This window comes from Epinephelus moara, chromosome 18, assembly GCF_006386435.1.
Source record: "Epinephelus moara isolate mb chromosome 18, YSFRI_EMoa_1.0, whole genome shotgun sequence".
NCBI lineage: Eukaryota > Metazoa > Chordata > Actinopteri > Perciformes > Serranidae > Epinephelus > Epinephelus moara.
In genome coordinates this window covers 16,490,600-16,510,195 of record NC_065523.1, presented here as the reverse complement: position 1 = coordinate 16,510,195, position 19,596 = coordinate 16,490,600, and the positions used below count along the sequence as shown (strand labels likewise).

At 42.5% G+C, this 19,596-nt stretch overlaps 1 protein-coding gene across 4 annotated transcripts in view; it reads left to right on the top strand.

The window, feature by feature from the left end:
• The window catches only part of znf385c (zinc finger protein 385C), a 196,799-nt gene that overhangs the window by 157,595 nt on the left and 19,608 nt on the right, over positions 1–19,596 (top strand). For all 4 annotated transcript variants that reach the window (XM_050069828.1, XM_050069827.1, XM_050069825.1 and 1 more), the window contains 2 exons: positions 5,459–5,601; positions 14,235–14,345. In XM_050069828.1, coding sequence (XP_049925785.1) covers positions 5,459–5,601; positions 14,235–14,345 — 254 coding nt within the window. The remainder of the gene's footprint in view (positions 1–5,458; positions 5,602–14,234; positions 14,346–19,596) is intronic.

Here is a 19,596-nt window from a genome sequence, read left to right as displayed (position 1 = left end):
CATGCACAAAAGAACAATAACAAAGATATCACGTGCAACACACTGTTTTACAGAAGTAAACATCATTTATAAGGTGATGTGCTGTGGAAACCATTGAATTTGTGAGATGAGATGGAGGACAAGGAGAAAGAGAGCCAAATTTTTAATTATGGCTTTTGAGCAGCAATGGCAGCTACTTCTGTACGATGTCTGAGTGGATGTAGGGTTGGAGCCAGGATTGTGGGCAGTGGTGCCCCTAGAAATTTTTCATAGGGGAGGCCAGATGTGGCCACTGAAAATCTTGGAATGACACATGAAAACCAAACGCCATAACTATATTTCAGAAATTTGATGATGCTATTTTAGTATATAGGCTAGTTGAAAACTATGTCAATGAGAGTCACAGAATCGCTTACTGATATACCTTGGTTACTTATTTTACAGTTAATATTACTAATCATCTGATGTTCATAGACTAATACCAGTACAATTAACATTATACGTTCCAAAACAATCCTGTTTTAATATGTATCTATATACATTTTAGGCGATTCATTGTTCTTTAAATTGGCTGGGTGTTATTTTCCTTAAAAAGACAAATATACAGCTTTAATTTGAAGTACATTGATTGTAAGGAACAAAACATTTTCTGGGAACAAGCCCTCTCAAGTTTAGGGGAGACTCTTGGGTACTTACAGATATCTTGAAGTGACATTCAAAGGGACCCCTTTGAAAATGGCCATACCATTTGTTTTCCTGCCAAAATTTAGTTTAAATTTGGAGCCTTATGTAGCCCCCTTTCTGAAAAGCTATGCCGACATGGTTGGCACAATAAATGCTTTAGAACATTGGGTCATGGTCCATAAATGGGTTGTGGGTCCATTCTGAATGGTCCGCAAGTGACTCACAAGCGTGACAAATTTGTAAAGGAAAAAAAAAAAAAGTAATTAATTGTTTTTAATTACAGTAAATATCCAGCACAGAGCTTTAATTTTGAAGTGCTGTTGCCTGCTGCAGAGTGAGTGACTAATGGACAATTCCTTGACAGAGACAGCAAACTAGCTCTACGACATGGCCAAACAAATGTATGATGCTGAATTTATTAGACTGTGGGACCTCGAACTAATGACTAAGGAGAAATCTGGACCTCGTGACTGGACCAGTCAGAAACCACTGCTTTAGATTGTATAGTTTCAAAGATACCGCTACTTGCTTAAAAAAAGAGCACGCAACAACTTCTTGAAGACAGTAATGTTGGCCTCCAGTTGTCTTGGCTGTGGGGCAGGACGTTGTGACGTGAATGGCTTCACTCAAAAAGATAGTATCCAACATTTCAGGATGTCAGGGGCTACTTTTAACTACATCAGTCAGCGCCTATTCCGTGTTTGTATTTACTGAGTGATGCCAGTGCAGAATTGTCAATCTAGAGTGACATAAAAGTCAAATGAATGCTGATGTGACTGTTCAGAAAAAAAATCAATGTTCTGAATTGGGCAAATTTTTTTCTGCATTCTGAAGGTCATCATTTGTCACTTGAATGTAAACATATGTCATTTTGGGGCACTTGCTCCAGCTGCCAAAGCTCTTGCTCATCTTGAGAGGACGTCTCGAAATAGCACCTGTTTTAAGCAAGTTCATCCCAAGTGAAATCATGGGGCGTGTTTTGAGAGACTAGACAACAGCAGGCAGAGGGAAAAAGAAGGTGGTGATCCACTCACCCAACTCCAAGACCCTGCTGTGCCAGCATCTATCCCACATAATTACACTGGGCCACAAATAGAAAGGCAGTTTTCTCTCTCCTCCCCGACCCTCTCCTTTTCTCCTTCCTCTGCCGCTCAGCAGCACTTTGCAGGGATATGCAGAGCACGGGGGCGGGGTGGAGGTATTTAGATGTGAGAAAAGGCAATTTGTCAGAAACCTAAGGGAGCACTGGAGTGATGACAAGAGAATTACAGTAGAAGGACTAAAAGGTTGAACGGCTAATTCTGTGATAGAAGAGGAATGAGGAGGGAAAGCTCAGTATGTTTGCTTGTGTACATTTGGAATCCACTGTTTTCTCAGATGGGCAAGGAGAAAATAATTGAAAAATCAATGTTTGAATTCCACGGCTTGGATGCAACCACACAAACATACTCGCATCCGAGTAGATGCGATGTGACGGTGGCTGTTGTGTAACCAAGCCCAGTGAGTCATGAGCGGGAGGAATGTGATGGTTGGAGGAGGAGGAGGCCTGCCTGGGGAAAGACTGGCGGAGACAGTCAGATCCGTTAGCAAAGTCATCTGGGAGAGAGAGAAAAAGAGGCTGGACATTTGGTTTCAGGCCTCGCCTCGACTGCCAGTGGTTGTCTGGACCCCGGACCACAAGTGAGGCGTAAATAAACCCAGAGCCTTGACACAGGGCTCCGGACAGAGAGAGCATATGTGCACATAACAATGTGCGCATGCAAACACATACATATGTATACACACACACACACAGACACGCACATATTATTAAATGAGTGGAAAATGACGCGATGTGATAGAAGGAGGTTATCAGGGGCTGCAGGCTGAAAGAAGCCATCCTTGCACACATATGAACACACAAAAACAAAAGAAATGTGCTTTAAAAAATTTATGGTGCTTTGCTTTAAAGTGTACTCCTACTGGAATCACACACAATATGTGCCAAGTGCAAAATTATACCTTTCTATGTGTGTGTGTGTGTGTGTGTGTGTGTGTGTGTGTTATGTGACTGTGTTTATATTGACTTCCCCCTTGCCCTGGGAGCTATTTGTTTTCAGAGGTGCGTAGGCAGTGATGTTTGTATGTGTTTGTGTGTGATACCGGTCTAGTACATGCAAGCCGAGCACACACACACTCCCTCGCTCGCTGCTGTACATGCCTGGATTCGGGCTGTGCCTCCGTTATCATCCAAAGAGGCAAACAGCCAGCTCCTGATTTAATAAGCTGCCTAGGGAGTCACAGAGAGGTGGGGAAGCACTATCAGCTGATAACTGTCCTCCCTGCAAGCCCAGCTTTTTTCTCTGATAGCCCTGCCAAGAGAAGACTCGGCTTCTCCTCGTTTTCTGTGTGAACGTGTATGTGTGTTGAGTGTGTGAGCGATCCCCCGCCGGCTGCTGCCCACGTGTCTGTAGGCTGCGTCCATCCTTTCGCTGCATCTCCCCGGGTGTCAGACAGACAGCAGAGATGTGCCCACACATGGCAAAGGCAGGCCGGAGCCCAGCACTGAGGAGCATATGCTCAAAGCTTCAGTCTTTCAGCCCCCCCACCCACCAACTACATACACCCCGCGTCATGGCTGCCAATCCTGCCAAGCCGCAGAGAGCCGTGGGCCAGACTACTGACAAATTCTCTATCTATCTCTTTGTACTGTACTTCACACAAGCCATAAAGCAGTATCATCACTGTACCACAACCTTGAAACCGATGCTAAGAAAATAAATACTACTAATACACCACAACAAAGGAAAAAAACACTACAAAATTGGAGTTTCTGTTATTTTTTGTGTTTCTGTGATGGCTTTGTAGCCATGTTTGAGCAGTCTAGGTGAATGATAAGTGGAATGGCTCGATATTTCAGTCTCTCTAGGAATTATGTTTACAGCCAGTGGAGAGGGGCGTGTGTTCATTTTGTGACGAGGCAAAAACTAACAATGGTAGGTGCATAGTGTGCTCGGTTTTCATGTTGGAGACAGAAGACCTATGATTAAAGTTTTTCTGAACCATGGTATTTTCATAACTTTGAAAGTGTTTTATTTAATTAAGCAAATGATTAATGCACAAACTATCTGCATTGAATGTAATCCAGTTTTTAGAAAAAGTGGGTTTGTTAACAGGTTTTGATGAACCAAGATTAAGCTTGAGATTTGTGCAATATCTTGGCAGTGTTGTCATGTTTTAGCTACATTAGTGTTGAATTTTGCACTGACTTAAATGCAGTTATTTAATTTTTCCAGTCCTTGAATTTCATGCAACAAGACTAAATTTGATTTTAAACATTCATAAAGCCCCTTTCCCACTGGACAAATACCCCACTAACATCTGACTTTTGTATTCAATGGAAAAGGTTACAATCAGCATTCACTCCTGGGACAAATGACATGCAGTAGTCATGCGTATCCTTCGTCTCCAGACCCGATCTGCTTCGATTGGCAGTGGTGGAGAAATTACACCACAGTGGACACTCTAATTTAAGCCCCTTTGCCGATGCAATGTCATGACAGACCAGCAAAAAATACAGTTGGTCTGTGTCTAAGCCGCGCTCAAACATCATTAAAATAATATAGTCAGTACCACATTTAAGAGAGTGGTAAAGCATTCTATCGCCTTATAAAAAACTTGCATATATGTGCTAATATTGTTGGAAAGAGGGTATAAGACTGTTGAGTTCAGTCTTCTCTCAAAGTCTAATTATTTTATTTCAACAACAAGATTGCTATTCAATGAAAAGAAAGTAGTACCATACACAATGCACTCCCAGCTATGAATATATTACCAGTTTTTCAGAGTGACACCAGTGTGTCTGTCTTCACCTTTTCCCTCTTTGTATCCCACCATCTGTCTCCGAAATCTTCTCCCTCCCTTTCCCTGAGAAGAAGCTTGTTTTTTGGAAAGTCTTTTCTATTTCTGATCCGCTGGTGTTATTGTAAGGTCAGTGATTGCTTTTTTTTTTTTTTGGCTGTGGTGTGAGTGATCACACATGTGTACAACTGCATCACAGTGTATGTATGTGTGTTGCGGGAGGGCTCGCATGATAGGCATACTTTGGTGTGGCTACGGTGACCCGCAGCTGACACCAATGATTGATCCTGGTGCTGGGATAAGTGCCTGTGCACCGGTGAGCACACTGGTCCACTGAAACGCAGCCAAGCGGAAAATTAGAAATCTCTTCATCCCTGGTCCATTTGAAATCCGATATCTCCCATCTTCCCCTCGCACCGGCACCTTTCCTCAGCCAATAAATCAGTAATTAAATGATGTGTTTGTGTGCTTGTGTGTGTGTGCATGTGTGTGCATGTGCGTGTGTGTCTGTGTGTCTGTGTGTCTGTGTGTACGTGTATGTACATGAGGACAGGTGGCTTGTCCTTGGGGGATCAGTTGGGGCAATTGGGGTGATGGGAGTATTAAGTCTCCAGCAAAACTGTCCCCCACCCCCCACTCCAAATGCACATGTACACCTCCTATTGTCTGTATATTAACAGAAACACACACTGTATTGTCCCAGATACAAGCACATGCTCGCTCGCAAGCACACTCGTACACACACATTTGTGTTTTGGATGTCAGCTGGAGGTGTAATGGTGCCTCAGGTATCAAATAAATCAAAGTCAGGCCTCCTCTGAGCACAGCACCTGACCTTTTGGAAGCCATCAGTGCAGTTCTATTCCTACAATCATACTGGGACAGAAATGTCCCCCATGTTAACGTTTCCTGTCGTTTCCTAACTTCTAAACATCTATCTCTTTGTGCTGTCCAGGTACGTCGGCCCAGGGCAGCCCCCTCCTGGCTTCCCTCCCCGTCCCAGGACGGCCTCTACAGCCTCAGCTCGACCTCAAACACCTCCTGCCCTTCAGACTCAATGGATCCTCCCCTCTCAGCCTCTTCCCTAACTTTAACACGGTGAGTGCAATGGCTCCTTGACACCTGATATCATGGAATATAGCAATTAGATAGCAGTGGAACCAATTTATCTGTAACTTTAATCAGTTTCAACAAAGATAAAGGTCACTAACAAAGCCCAAGATAACCTGCAAATTATACAGTGCCATAGACTGTATACAAGTGGACACAGGCAACTGGCTTTCTTTAGCTTGAGAACAAAATGTCTTTTAGATTTTTTGTCTCGTTGCAAAATATCAGTGGTATTGCACGTCTACACGTCACTACACGTCAGCCCCCAACAGATGTATTAACATCCATTTGTGCACTGCAGCAGTGATGACCTTAATTTTATGAGCCGGGGTCATGTGACATATTCTTCATAAATTTAGTGTCAGTGTTCAACCTCATGATCAGTGAGAGGGATAAAGACAGACGGGCCTATAAAACCGTGTCCTTAATAATTCTAGCCACCCTGTCATTCATCGACTCACTATCTGTTCTGCCAGACCTTAGCTTCCAGTGCTCATCCCATAAACTTACCTCAGGTGCTTCACCTCAGGTTCGGGGTGCTGATCTTTATTCAGGTGGTGTTCTACCTCTCAGCATTCCTGTTGTCACCTCAGCATCAGCATCTCCACAGATGAGACCCTTATTGCTTTGTTTCGAACGTCAGCAGCAAACTCTTCGGTTTTCAAGCACCTTGGCTCTGATGCTTACCTCGCCTCGGTGCCTGGAATTAAAAGCCTGTATCTTTGATCCTTTACTTACCAGCGCTATACCCATTGTCGTTTTGTGTGTGTGTAGGCACTTCTGATTTCTTTGATCCTAGTTTTACGCCGCGCGCGTGTGTGTGTGGGTGGGTGTGTGTGTGTGTGTTCACTTCCCTCATGGCACACTGTGAAACCATCTCCAGTTCTGTGGTCTGTAAATGAAACATAAGCCAGAGCTTTCGCTGCAGCGTACACTTTACACCTTTTCAAACCAAGCGAAAAAAGGTAGAGTGAGAGAGGAAGGGCCACACAGACATCTGGCTGGCTGGTTCTTACAGTGGAGGACATGTGTGAGGGGGTGGATAAACGTATGCTGTATGTGTAGGGGGTCTCCAACCTGCTATGTGAAGAGTGCAGTTTATTCATTTGTTCTGCCGCCCACCACTTTGGGGTTGCAGGGTCACCTATACTGCCCTATGGAGGATTGAGCATGCCCACCAGCAAAGTCAGCATGGAAAATGCTCGCTCCTCTAACACCCTCATGTATTTATATTAGCGGTGGAAGCAATAGGGCAGGTCTCTGGTCAGTGTTTTGTCTGTGTTATGCTTATGCTTCAATGGGGAAATTGCCGTTTCTATTCTCAAACCAACGTCTGTGCCTCGCAGCTTTGTGTTGTCTAATAAAAATAATTTGTGGAAACCCACAGCAAATATATTTCAGAATTTAAAGCGCTGTTTTATTTTTGGTCTTCAGTCTACCTTTGTTAGAGAGAATAAAAGCAGTTGTTTTAGAAACAGTTGTAGGAGAAGAAGGCAGTAGATTATTAATGAATGCAGCAACCTTGCTCACAGGAAAATGCAATAAAATTCAGTCTTTCAGCCGTTGTTAAATACAAATACAACTCGCAGTAGGACGTGGAATCTACCTCAACCAGAATGCAGAAATTATGATAACTGTGGAAATAACATCAAATCAGTGTCGCTTCAGTCCCAGGAGGAGATGATTAGCCTCCATAACACAAAGTCTGACAGTGCAGCTGTGGCATTAATCACAAAGTCCATTCAACTGGGAGCCCCGGGTTCTCTTAGCCCTGATAAGGCACACGTTGTCCCGGACGTGTGCAGGGGGTAAGATGAATGCACCTGTCTCCAAAACTAAATATCCTCCGGTTCCCCTGGTGTCCCTTCTTACACCCCCCCCCCCCCTCCTCTCTCTCTCTCTCTGTCTCTTTCTCCTTCTTTCTCTCTACCTACCATGAAACCCCATCACGGACTCAGCCGCCCGGTGCAGGATAAGTTCTGTCTGCACCAGGATGGCGGGGGAGGACGGAGGGCTTGGACAAAAGACTCATTTATAGCAGTCGGTTCAGGATGGCTGCGGACGGACAATGGGCACATTCTTCAGTTCCTAAAACAAATAGCTGTGTGCAGCCTGCCCTGCTAAGGTGGACAGAGGGCGGCAGGAGTGGGAGAGCTAGGTTTCATGGTCAGGCTTTGGGTGGCGCAGGGAAAAGTCAGTTGCTCCCAGAGGTAGCTTTGAGTCATGTAGAAGAGGCCAAAATAAAGCAACAAAGGCAAAGGTAGCCCTGAGGGAGAGATATACCTCCAGCATTGAGGTTTCAGTGTGAGGTGTGTTTATATTTCCTCTCACACCTGGCCTTCTTGAGGAATCTGTAGTAAACAGACTCCACTCTTGCAGAGGAGGCAGCTGCCTTGGACATGACACAGCTCTTTGTGGGGTACAGAGGGATCTGATGTTGTTCAGGCTTGTATCACAAAGGAAGCAAGGCAATGCGCCATCCTCGCTGCCATCAGTACACCAACGCTCCTTGATCTCTGGGCAGCTGAGGCTGTCTGCAGTGCCATTGGTGTGGTTCCAGTGAGCGGTCTAAACTCTATGTGAGAACAGCGCTCTCCACGGTCATTGCTCTGCCATCCGAGCAGAGGAATGGACTGAGCCAGGCACTGTGCCAACCTGGGGAGAGATCCAAGATGATTGTTATATGTGATACCATGCTGAAGGGTGCCGCAATGAAATCAGCTGTCATCGTGGCATGCAGACCTTCTAATGAAGCCTAGGCTTTCACTCTACTGTTTATAGTGTGCCGTTCTGGGACTGTCTGCAGTCTATTCACAGACAGTTAAAACTGAATTAGTCTGCCCAAAACCCTCTCCAAACACTTCCCTCCAGGCTGCACTGACTCATAATGTGTTATACAGTCACATTTCTGAGATTACAATGAAGTCTAACTGCATTTGAATATGAGCTGTAGCAAGGCTTGTTACAAAGGGGCAATATAGTCGTGTTAAGAACAAACTCACTCATCTTACAGAGCCTGTGTGCAGAGAAACATGAAGGCTAAAGCTGGATTTATAGTCTTCTACCAGATGCATGATCAGGCTGTATTTTATTCCCCACAGTAACTGTGTGTTCATTCTTAGTTTACTTTGTGATAAAGGGGTATGGTGGGCTGCATACATACTTAGGACGTTTTCATATTATGTATGATTTATTCGTACTTTTACAGTAGTCATTTTGTTACGTACCTAAGTACACTTGCGTCATCATTGACATAACATTTGTTTATGTTGTCGCTACAGTGTAGAAAAGAGCGCCAGTGGCAAGATCCCAAGATCATACAATGGAGTCGTCCTTCGCATTATGCCTACTATGGTTTATATATTGGAGACACTGTCAAGAACAATGCTCTTGCCTGCCTTTCTACTTTATCACCCATGGCTGTGCAGCTGCACAGATACATGAATTTTGGAGGAGACTGGCGGTGTTGAGAAATGCCTTTCCATTAAATAACAGTCCACTTCTGTGTTTTGCATGGCAACAAATAAGTGAGGAGGCTGGCCTGTCGGATGTGTAGCCAGCCAGACTTGCGATCCACTATGCTTGCTCTCTATATGTTACACAACAAGCATGCTTCCTTTGTCAGCTAATTCATTTTTATGCTAACTTCCTGTGGCACAGTGCATATGGTCTGTCAGAAATCTGCTACAAAAGTTAGATTTTTTTTCAACGTATCTAAAAAAAATAAAAAAAAATGAAGGAGGAGTTTTGTGAACTTGTGGGAGATCACAAAGGTTCTCATAGGAATGAATGGACTTCCAGTTGACTCACATACGTACATGGAGCTATTTGGAAACGAGGCTTTGTAAGGTCATTTTGACATTTCTTATTGACCACTGTGCAATCACTGTGTTTACCTTTTGTTCATTCATACAGAGCAGTGATTGTGGGAACAGGTCTGCAGTGTCATGGCTTTACTAGATGTGTGTTACTGAAAAAGAGGAGACTACTGAGAGTCTTTCTTCAACTTCCTTAATGTTTTCTTCACTCTCAAAGTTCTCTAAAAGTATCAGAAACCTAAATGAGAGACACAAGCAGCCTAAGCTGACCAATCACAATTCTTACAGTCCCCCTGTGGTATCTCCATTGCTGCTTTTAGCCCTGACATGCAGAAACATACAGGTTAAGTGTAACCCCTTAACGCAGAAGTATAAATCCAGCTAATTAAGAATAGATTGCAGTGAAAGTCACATCTTAACAGCATTGTTAAAGCAGCAAAGATCATAGGCGTCCAGCAGATCTCTGAATGCTCCTTTAAGTTATGGAAATTCCTGCACCCTGGGTGGGTTTAAATGTCTGAAACCTTGCATCAGCTTTTATTTTTTTATGTCAGCAAGAACATTTTTAGGAGCCATATTTTCAGTATTGTTATTATTTCTATCCTGGACACTGTCCATCATGCCCCACCTCTCTCAATACAGCATAGGGACCATTTTGGCTCGGCCCCATTTTTGAGGTCTGGACGTCAAATTAAAAAAGGTTTTTGTTAGTGGTTGAGTGGGTGGAGGAGTTCTATTAATATATTCCGCCTTGTGAGAGCAGGAACAGCCCTGATGATTACTTTAGCCTGCAGTGCATGAGTGAAGAGAGAATCTGACATACATCTTAATTATTATCTAAACACAGTGACCACACACATAGCCTACAGGAAATTCTACAGCAACAGAATGTCTTCTGTCTTTAATGTGAAGGCAATCTAAAGCCAACAGCCACAGAAATACACACACGTGAAATCAAAACATGATTCTTTCCAATTTGTATTGCATAACAAAAGTACTCAGGTGCACAGTAAAGCAACATTAAAACCCGTAGCAGTCCCTCAGACCTTCATCAGTGCTCACAGAGTCATGCTTTCAGGTCACATAAATATAGCAGGCACAGGTGCATTCAATGAGCCATCAGTTCAGTTAGGTAGAAAGAGAAACTGTTGCAGCAGCACAGATACAATACTGAACAATACTGAGTGGGTGTCCGTCAGTAAAACTAAACTATGTATCCAGACATGAAAATTCAAGCAATCTTGCTGCCTTCATTGCCTCGGATATAGAAAGAGAAAAAAAGAGGAAGCTGCAGGAAAGAGAAATATAAAAAGAATATAAATAACATGTACACAAAGTGAGAATAAGTAGAGTATGAAAACTAGTTGCACGCAAAAACTGTTCTTATAAGTAGGATTTGGTGCAGAAAGAGATGTAAGTTCAATGTTCTGCACACCCACACAGATGTTATAACCTCCTGAATATATAGATGTCTTCTCAGGCTTATGTCGGGCCATTATCCCACCATAACAGGTTCAACTTAAGAGTGAGGAAGATGTTAGTGAAGCCCATTATCTACACACCCCCACTGTCCTGACAACAGGTGTAATTAGACAAATAAGTGTGTGGACCATGGGTGTTAACTTTAATAACTGTGTGCAAAGAATCGACATTGTTAATAAATTCAAAGCAAAAAGCAAAAGTAAAATATATCATTATTGTAAAACATTTTTCAAAAGTAAATCATGTCTTGCATAGTACGAGGTTAGTTCAGGATAAATTGTGTGGGAGGAGTAATATCATCAATGTAACTGTCATTGCACTGCAGATCTTGGGCTTTTTTCATTAGTGCCTCCTTTCTCTTCCGACCTCCTGCCTGTGACCCGGAAATCGATCCCACCACACCATCTTAAAGGATGTCTCAATTCCTAAAATGCTTCTCAAGGACAGAGGAGACATGCTGGAGGAGCTATGAGCAAGAATGTACAGGTGTATTCTTTGTGGAAGACTTTTCGGCACCTGTGATGTAAAAAACAGGCGTGATACACAACTGATGATTTAGCTGTGCCCCATGATATATTTAGTCGACATCACTTTAAAGTGATGGCTCCAAAGCGTGAATGTCTCATTTTGTTAACTGTCTGTTGCATCGACTTCTGTCTCCTTGTGTCTCTTAGGGTGTGTGTTTTTTTTTACATATGGTCCTTTTTAAACAAACCGAACTCAGTCCTCTTAAAGTGAACCAAAAAGTGGACCAAGTCCTCTCTGAGTTCACACTATAGCCTATACATATATTGACATATATATTGCCATATTGACGTAGCACTGCAGTGCGGTTATGAAGCCTCTCACTTTCAGATTAACTGAAAATTGGAGGAAAACCTTAGCGTGTCTGTGTGCTGTAGACTGTTGCCGTTTGACGTATTCTACATTCCACATGAAGAGACATGCAGTATCCTCCGTGGACCAAACTACTCCTCGTCCTGCTACAGGCTGACGTGGTTGCGTCTGTTTTTCAAGGGTCCAAGTGCAACAGCATTTGATCTACAGGGCTAAATTACAACAGCAAAGAGTAAAATGAGCGCTTTATGTTCACAAGACACAGGTTAAGTGAACTCTAACGCGGACTTGAAGCAAACCAAACTTACACCGTCTCCGGGGGTGGTCTGAGTAGGGTTTGCTTCAGACGGGTCTGAGTTCTCTTTGAGTCTTCACATATGCACAAAAAAATGCTGAGTCACTGTCTGGATTGAGGGCTGAAAAGGCCCAAGTGTGAAAACATTCTTACTCCTCCTACCTGAGGGTAGGAGAAACTAAGACGCAAGGAGAGGAGGCAAGGATTTACAGACTGAGAAATTAGTAAAGCCGCTTTTGTTGTGTCAAGAGAGACTAGGCACTAGGTCAAGCACTGTTTTTCTTGCTTTTTAAATTTTTTAGTAAGTTCTGTCTGCCTGCTCACTGTTGTACTGTAGAAAAGCAGTAAAGAGTAAACACAGTTGGATCGCAGCCACCTGTTGTTCAAAAGCATAGCAATCAGCCTGAATATATTTACATTTGTACTTATCACAGTCACATTACTTTCATTGTGACAGTTTACTTGCAATGCATAATTAGTTGGTATGCAGTATAGTTTGACAAAATAGATAAAGTAGGCCTCTCCACTCAGGTGGTTGTCACTTCAAACTGACATGCACTTTGATCTTGTGCGTCATAAGAAGCGTGCCAGTTAGCTACTATGCTTACATGCACACTTCTATTTCACTGTTATTCCAAATATGACCATATTCTGTTCTTGATTCGAGTCACATAAACAGCGTATTCCATTTGGATATTCCAAATAAGGGCTTTCTCTGAATGTAGCATTTGTAGATCACAACATGTACAATATGTTGGTATTACTCAGGCTTTAGGAGCACTCTTTTGATTGTGCATTCAGAATATGTATCTCAACTGGGCTTTTTCCCACAGCTTGCGACACACAGCCTCTTGCCTGTTTACTTTCAGCTCTGTGCGTTGTACACAAACCAACCAGCCAACAGTTTGCAAGACTGCGGGGCAGAGATGCATGCCCAAAAGAAAAGCCCACATTTCTAGTTGGAAGCAGACACACACCTACTTTTGAACATTATGAAAGGCTTGGATATCAACAGGTGTTTGGACATGCGCAAATATTGTAACACCAAGCTTTTCAAGACGGTGGATGAAAGAGGGAGGCTGTGTTCGGCTGTGTCCCAACGGTCAAACAAGTCCTCCACTGGTGGAAATCTTTTGACATGACCAATGACGTGTTAGGGCATGTTAATTGGAGTATGCATATTAGTGGAATAATCTGTTTTGATAGCTATGTCAACAGTTTAGTAGGAACATTGTCTTGTTTGGAATAAGGGCAAAAATCTGAATATTTTGTGTGCGTCAACATAGTCAGTGAGACCGTTAACGCACTTCTCCTTTTTCCCTTTTCTGAAAAATAACAAAAAAATACTCTGGTCAAGTTAGTCCATGCATGCGGGCGAAACAGCCAGAGATGTCAGAAAAATCATGCACAAAGCTCTGAGTATCACACACTGTCCTTGCAGGGAGAAAGATATTCCCCTCACATCACAGGGCCATGCAACCTCATGCCAATTCACTGAGTGAAGTTTTCATTTACTCCAGATTTATGCCATAAACCTGCTCAGCTACAGGTAAACACTCCCTGCTTGTACCAGATCTCTTGCTCTTAGTTTTATGTAATTGGATTTTTTTGTTGTCTTTAATCAATGATTAACATGTGACCAGCATATTGTTTTTTATGACCTCTTGTAGCTGCAGCCTCCAAAACAATCATTCAGTTAAATCAGCACCTTCCAAAAGCAGTTTAAACAAAATCTGAACATAATAACCTTCATGAAGGTGAATTTATTAGCTGCTGTATTAGACTGCATTAATTTTAGCTATAGCTTTCACCTCTAACAAGGAATTGGCTGTCCATATTTTCAATATAGTTCTCTACATCGGTGCCAAATGTTGAATCATGAACGATGCCTTTTAATTAATTCAGAGGAACTGACACCATTTATCACTATATCACTATAATAACTGAAATTATTTCCCCATTACATTCTGCTTTGGCTGCTGGACATATTTGGATGTGATGTTCCGCCGTCCCCTGATGTATTAGAGGACACTTAATAAAAGTATGGCCACACTGTAGATTGAATCTTGGCTCGCTTGGGAACATCCTCACCTCTGAGTTGTTCTGCTGCGCAAACATTTCTCATTTGGGAAAATTAAATCTTGTAGAACTAATGTTGTTTGCACTGGTGTTTCCCTCCTGTCTCTCAGATGGACCCTGTCCAGAAGGCAGTGATCAACCACACATTTGGAGTCCCGCAGCCCCTCAAGAAGAAACAGATTATCTCCTGCAACATTTGCCACCTGCGCTTTAACTCAACGGTAAGCAGTGTTTTAGTGGCTTTATGCCTTGCTGTTTATGTGAAATATAAAGCGGTTGTGGGATGATAAGAGGAAAAGACACTGCATGCAAGAATATGTGATTTACAGCATAAAAGCAATCTATACGGAAAAGGAGTATAGCCTTAGAGAATATTATCTCTTTGTTTTGTGCTTCTGCTATCTGCTTGAATGTTGTTTTTTGAAAATATGGCCGTCCCTCAATTACCTAAGCCCTTATCATCCCCACTGACTGTGTTTGTGTACACTGTGTGTGTGTATGAATAAGCAAATGTGTGTCTGTTTGTGTCTGTATGCTAAACAAAAACTGTAAGAGGAGCCCTTTCTGCAAATTTATGTAAAAGTTAAAGTTTTTTCTAGTTATGTGTATATAAAAGTTTGTTCAGTTTTCCTTTCAGTGAAATCTGTATGTGTGTGTCTGCCTGTTGTTTTGGTATGAGGGATTAGACAGCAGGGAGAGCTGTCGTTTATCAGCAAAGACCAGAAACAATCAGCAGCCCCAGCAGGAAGCAGCATTCTCGGCTCCTCGTTCCATTTCTCCCATCCTCGCCACCCCAGGCACACGCACACGTACACAAAAATGCACACACACATACTGTACGCCTGGAAACGTGCGCACGAGAGCACACACACATACACACACAGGCAAACATCCCATGACATTTCATGCATATTCACATAAACAAATAGATAATAGTCCAGAAAGCCTTAAGACATCTCATGTCTGGGCACAGTAAAACACACACACACACACACACACACACACACACACACACAGCAGCAGCACACACTTTTTTGGACTCCATCTTCAAAGAAGGGCTGAGGCACAGGAGACAGGGAGCTGAGGGAGGAGAGGAGACTCAGACGTGCTCCTCACACACTAGAGCAAATCCCATTCCCTGCCTCTGCACACTGACTTAAAGAGGAGTGTCAGGTCTGACTGTAGCTTTATCTGTCTCTCTGAGAGCATGAATACTTTCCTTACACTTCCGTGTACCCTCCTCACATATTATACCAAGTTATCCTTATGCATAATGCTCAAAGGAGAAATAAGGGAGCTTTCTCTGCTGTTCAGTAAAGCACAAATTGACCTTAAAGAGCTTTTAATACTGGCTGATCTTGTCTGTGCTGACCTCCAGTGGTTGAACCTCTCACCTGGTTGCAGTGATGTAGAGGTGTACTCCGGCGTGTGTCATTGCACAGTGATGTCACTGTTGGGTGTGGTTACAGGTGTAAAAGAGCACGATGCTAACTACACTTCAGCTGCGTGCGAAATCGCATACAATGCACTACGTACTCAATATGTGTACTGTTGTTCAACATACTTTTGTGTGTAAACAGTAATATGTATCTTAATTAGCTGTATAACTGTTGCAAGAGGCAGCATGATGGTGCATTGGTTAGCATTGTCGCCTCACAGCTAGAGGGGTGAGGGAGCCCTCCAGCTGTGCGGAGTATGCATGTTCTCTTGGCTGTAGGTGTGAGCGTGAATGGGCGTCTGTCTCTATGTGTCAGCCCTGTGATAGTCTGGCGACATTTCCAGGGTGTACCCCACCTCTCGCCCAATGTTGGCTGGGACAGGCTCCAGTCCCTCCTGCGACCCCTAATAGGATAAGCGGTTATGGAGAATGAATGAATGAACTATTGCAAGGACATTCTTGTGAGCCACTTTTCGAGCAAGAGACCGTCCACCTCAGAAACCAACGGTGAAAGTGCTGTGGGTTAGGCTAACGCTCCTAGCCATGCTACAGATGTTGCTGAAATAGCAGCAACAGGCAAGTGCAAACTGGAAGACCTGAAAATAATCAAAGAATTGTCTCAAGTGCAGCTCAGTTTTTACAATGTATGCAGTAGGGGGTAGCTGCTCCTTCTCTATTTCAGCTAAGAGGTCCTAGGCCTGAAATTGCAGTGGCCTATCTGTGCCCTGATGACACCATCAGCATTTCATCCTCACTGCACCTTTAAACCAAATTGGTTTTACAAAGGGGTGTGTGCCAAACTATTTAATTTTTCAAGCAGAGTAACTTACTGTAGTCTTGTCATTAGGCTTGGGCAGAATCACAGTGTTACAGTGTACCAGGGTATTTAAAAATGGCAACTATAATTTTCAATACCATCAAAAATAGGGATGCTCTTCTTTCTGTATTGAAGCAATGTATTGTAGTATAGTGTTCAACATGTGCCACCAGAGGTCAGTGTCCTCTGATGAAACAGGCAGCTGAGCTGAGAAAGATGGCGACTGTGAATGGTGGGGAGACGTTACAGGACAGCAGAGAGAATAGCGAGAGTAAACAGCATGTTTTCACATCTCACTCTGCAGTTAAGGGTTTATTTCAACCAAAACAGAGTTGGTGATTGTTGGAACAATGGAAAGACCAACTAAGACAGTTTCGATGAATTTTATTTTGTTATCTTTATTTTGAGTTTTATTTTTGTTTCTCTGTCGAGTCTGAATGAAGTGTGTTTTATGATGGGATAAAAGGGCAATTAAGCCAACATTAGTTTTAGTTCGGTTAAACTGAGAAACTTGAATTCAGTAGGTGTGCAGTTGTATTTTTTATAGGTGAAAGAGTCAAATAGGTGTAAGAGTATTTACTTTCTTGACATATGAGTTTGCAGAACATAGGTTAGCCACCTCCCTGCTCGACACATCTCTGGTATTTTTTACACCATTACGGTCATATACAGTATAGAGACAGAGCACATTAAAGTCCCGCCCCCAGTGGAGAGGAAGACTACATCTGCTAGCAAACAATAGAAAAATGCCTAATAGCTGTTGTGTGGTGGGATGCACTACCAACAGGGTACAGAATCTGTGAATAAGTTTTAACAAGCTGCTGAAGCAAATAAAAACTGAACTTTTAAGCAGTAAGACATGAGGCATCCGCAGGAAGATAAGGGAAAACTGAGACCCTGCCTACAGGAAGTGAGCATATTGCGAAATTGGCCAGACCAACTGTAGAGATTGAAGCTAATTTAGCAACAAGAGGCCTGGTTTTGATCTTTGTTGGGTTAAATGGCGATATTTCCTGGTATTTCGATCAGGTTGTTGTAAATATCAAAGTATGTCACTCTGTCACTCAGTGGGATAATTTCTCCAAGATATGCAAGGTGAGGAGAGGAGACACTGAGACCAACAACATTGAGATGGTCAGTATTGTCCACTCTGGTACACTTTGGGGCGATGTCCACCAAAACGTTTTATCCTGTGCCAATGTATTTTTTTTTATTCTCTGCAATGGGAGCACTGCTTGTTTAAATAATCTTTGCACACTGGACACTGCACTAGGTACCAACTGTCCCATCTTCCATGTACAAGTACTGAACAGCAACAATGACATCAGCATTGAGACACAACCAACGCATCTCAGCTGAAAAAATGCTGTGCTGCCAAAGAGCTCTCAAAATCTCGTAGGTGGGTGTTTCCTGAGGGACGTTTACAGCTACTGAAAAAAGCTTTGGTGGACACGGGGCCATAAGGTGCTAAAATAATCATTTGAGCGATCTATCTCTGTATCCTGGTGTAATATCAGGAAGTTGTGAACGTATGAAATAAAGAAATCACTCAAGCCTTCTTGTCGTTGCTGTGAAATTGCCAGGCAACGAGTGCAGAGTTCAGGATGATACTATGCCCCCTCATTTTTACATTTCATTGTTTGTACAGATTAAATAATGAGCTATTATGTGTAAATTAGATAAGTGAGGTGCTGTTAGGAGGGCAGTTTTACCCCTCTTTCAAGTTCAAAGTTCATTCATTGTCATTGTACAGCACAGAGCTGCACAACAAAATGCAGGTTTATTCCCTTTATGCTACACAAGAAAAACAAAACAAAAACACTGAATATTCCTGTTGTGTAATTTTTTTTAATATGCATCAAGAGGAATGCAAACAGCAGCAACAAAAACACTGGTGAATTCTCTGGGCAGATAACATGGCCCTTGTGCTAAGATAAGCTAAGCAGCTGCTGGCAGTTGATTTATAATTACCATACGGACATGAGAGACATTGATTTTTTTTTTCATCTAACTCTGCAAAAAATCAAATAAGCATATTACCCCAAAATGGCAAACTATTCCTTTAAAGTCACATTAGAGGAACACCTGGTTGTCCTTGGGCCTTTCTGCTGTGACTAAAAAGCCCTGTTCAGTCCAGAAAAAGGATATAAAATGTTTTAGGGAGTGTTACTATTATAGCATTATGCATACTAATGTGGCTCATCAGATATTTCTGTTGTGTTTCTCGTATTTTTGTTTATTTTAATCACTGGTCAAGGAGATGGGAGGGCTACTGAGTCATTGGCTATTGAGGAAGACTAGAGGTTGTTTGAATGTTGTTATCGGCAGCTTTTGGAGAATTACTTTTAAAATGTATTCCACTACAGATTGCTGACTAAATGCCCTAAAATGTAATTTCTGATGTATTCCATTAGATTACTCAACCTCAGTAATGCATTCTAAATACTTCAGAATCATCTTACGGAGCTCATTTGTCTGGGACTTATATTTTCATGCCAAAACCACATTGCTGACAGTGTCCTCGCTGTTCATTTCCTATGCCATTGCCATTTGGTAGGTGCACTTCACACACTTTTTTATCTGTTTATAGGAAATGTGTGCCTCATTTGAAATTTACTCCATGTCCTAAAAGCAAATATCGTTATCGCTGTTCTCACTGAATCTTTTAAAAATGCACTTCTGTTACATCACGTAAACAAACCATGTAGACTACTATCAGCTGTGTGCTTGACTGGAGACGTAACCACTTAAAACATGTGCAAGTACTTGCTATCATTCTACTTTTGTACTTTTTAAACAGAAAACATATGTTTTATATTGTGATATTTACTGAAAATTACATATAATATAGCCAGCAGCTGGTTGGTTGTCATTAGCAACGGTCATTTACCAGAGACTTTCAGCTCACTGGTGATCTTCCTACACCCAGCTGCCCCCTTACTTAGGTTTTTGTAGTTAAATGAGAAGATAACTCCTCATTTCAACTTCACGAATCAGCCATTCTCTATCCATTGTGGGGCTTTCAAAGCGAGTGATGTGAATGAATAGAAACAGGTTCTGACAAAAGGTCAGTTCAAAACAGCAGTGCTGCTTCGCTCCGAGTCACTTCGAAAATTCCAATATAAAACAATGCAATCAAACGGAGCTTGCTCCTGTGGCATTCAGTGAGGACACGGTGTTGAAGCAAATAAAACAAAAAGAAAGTAATCCCCCCAAG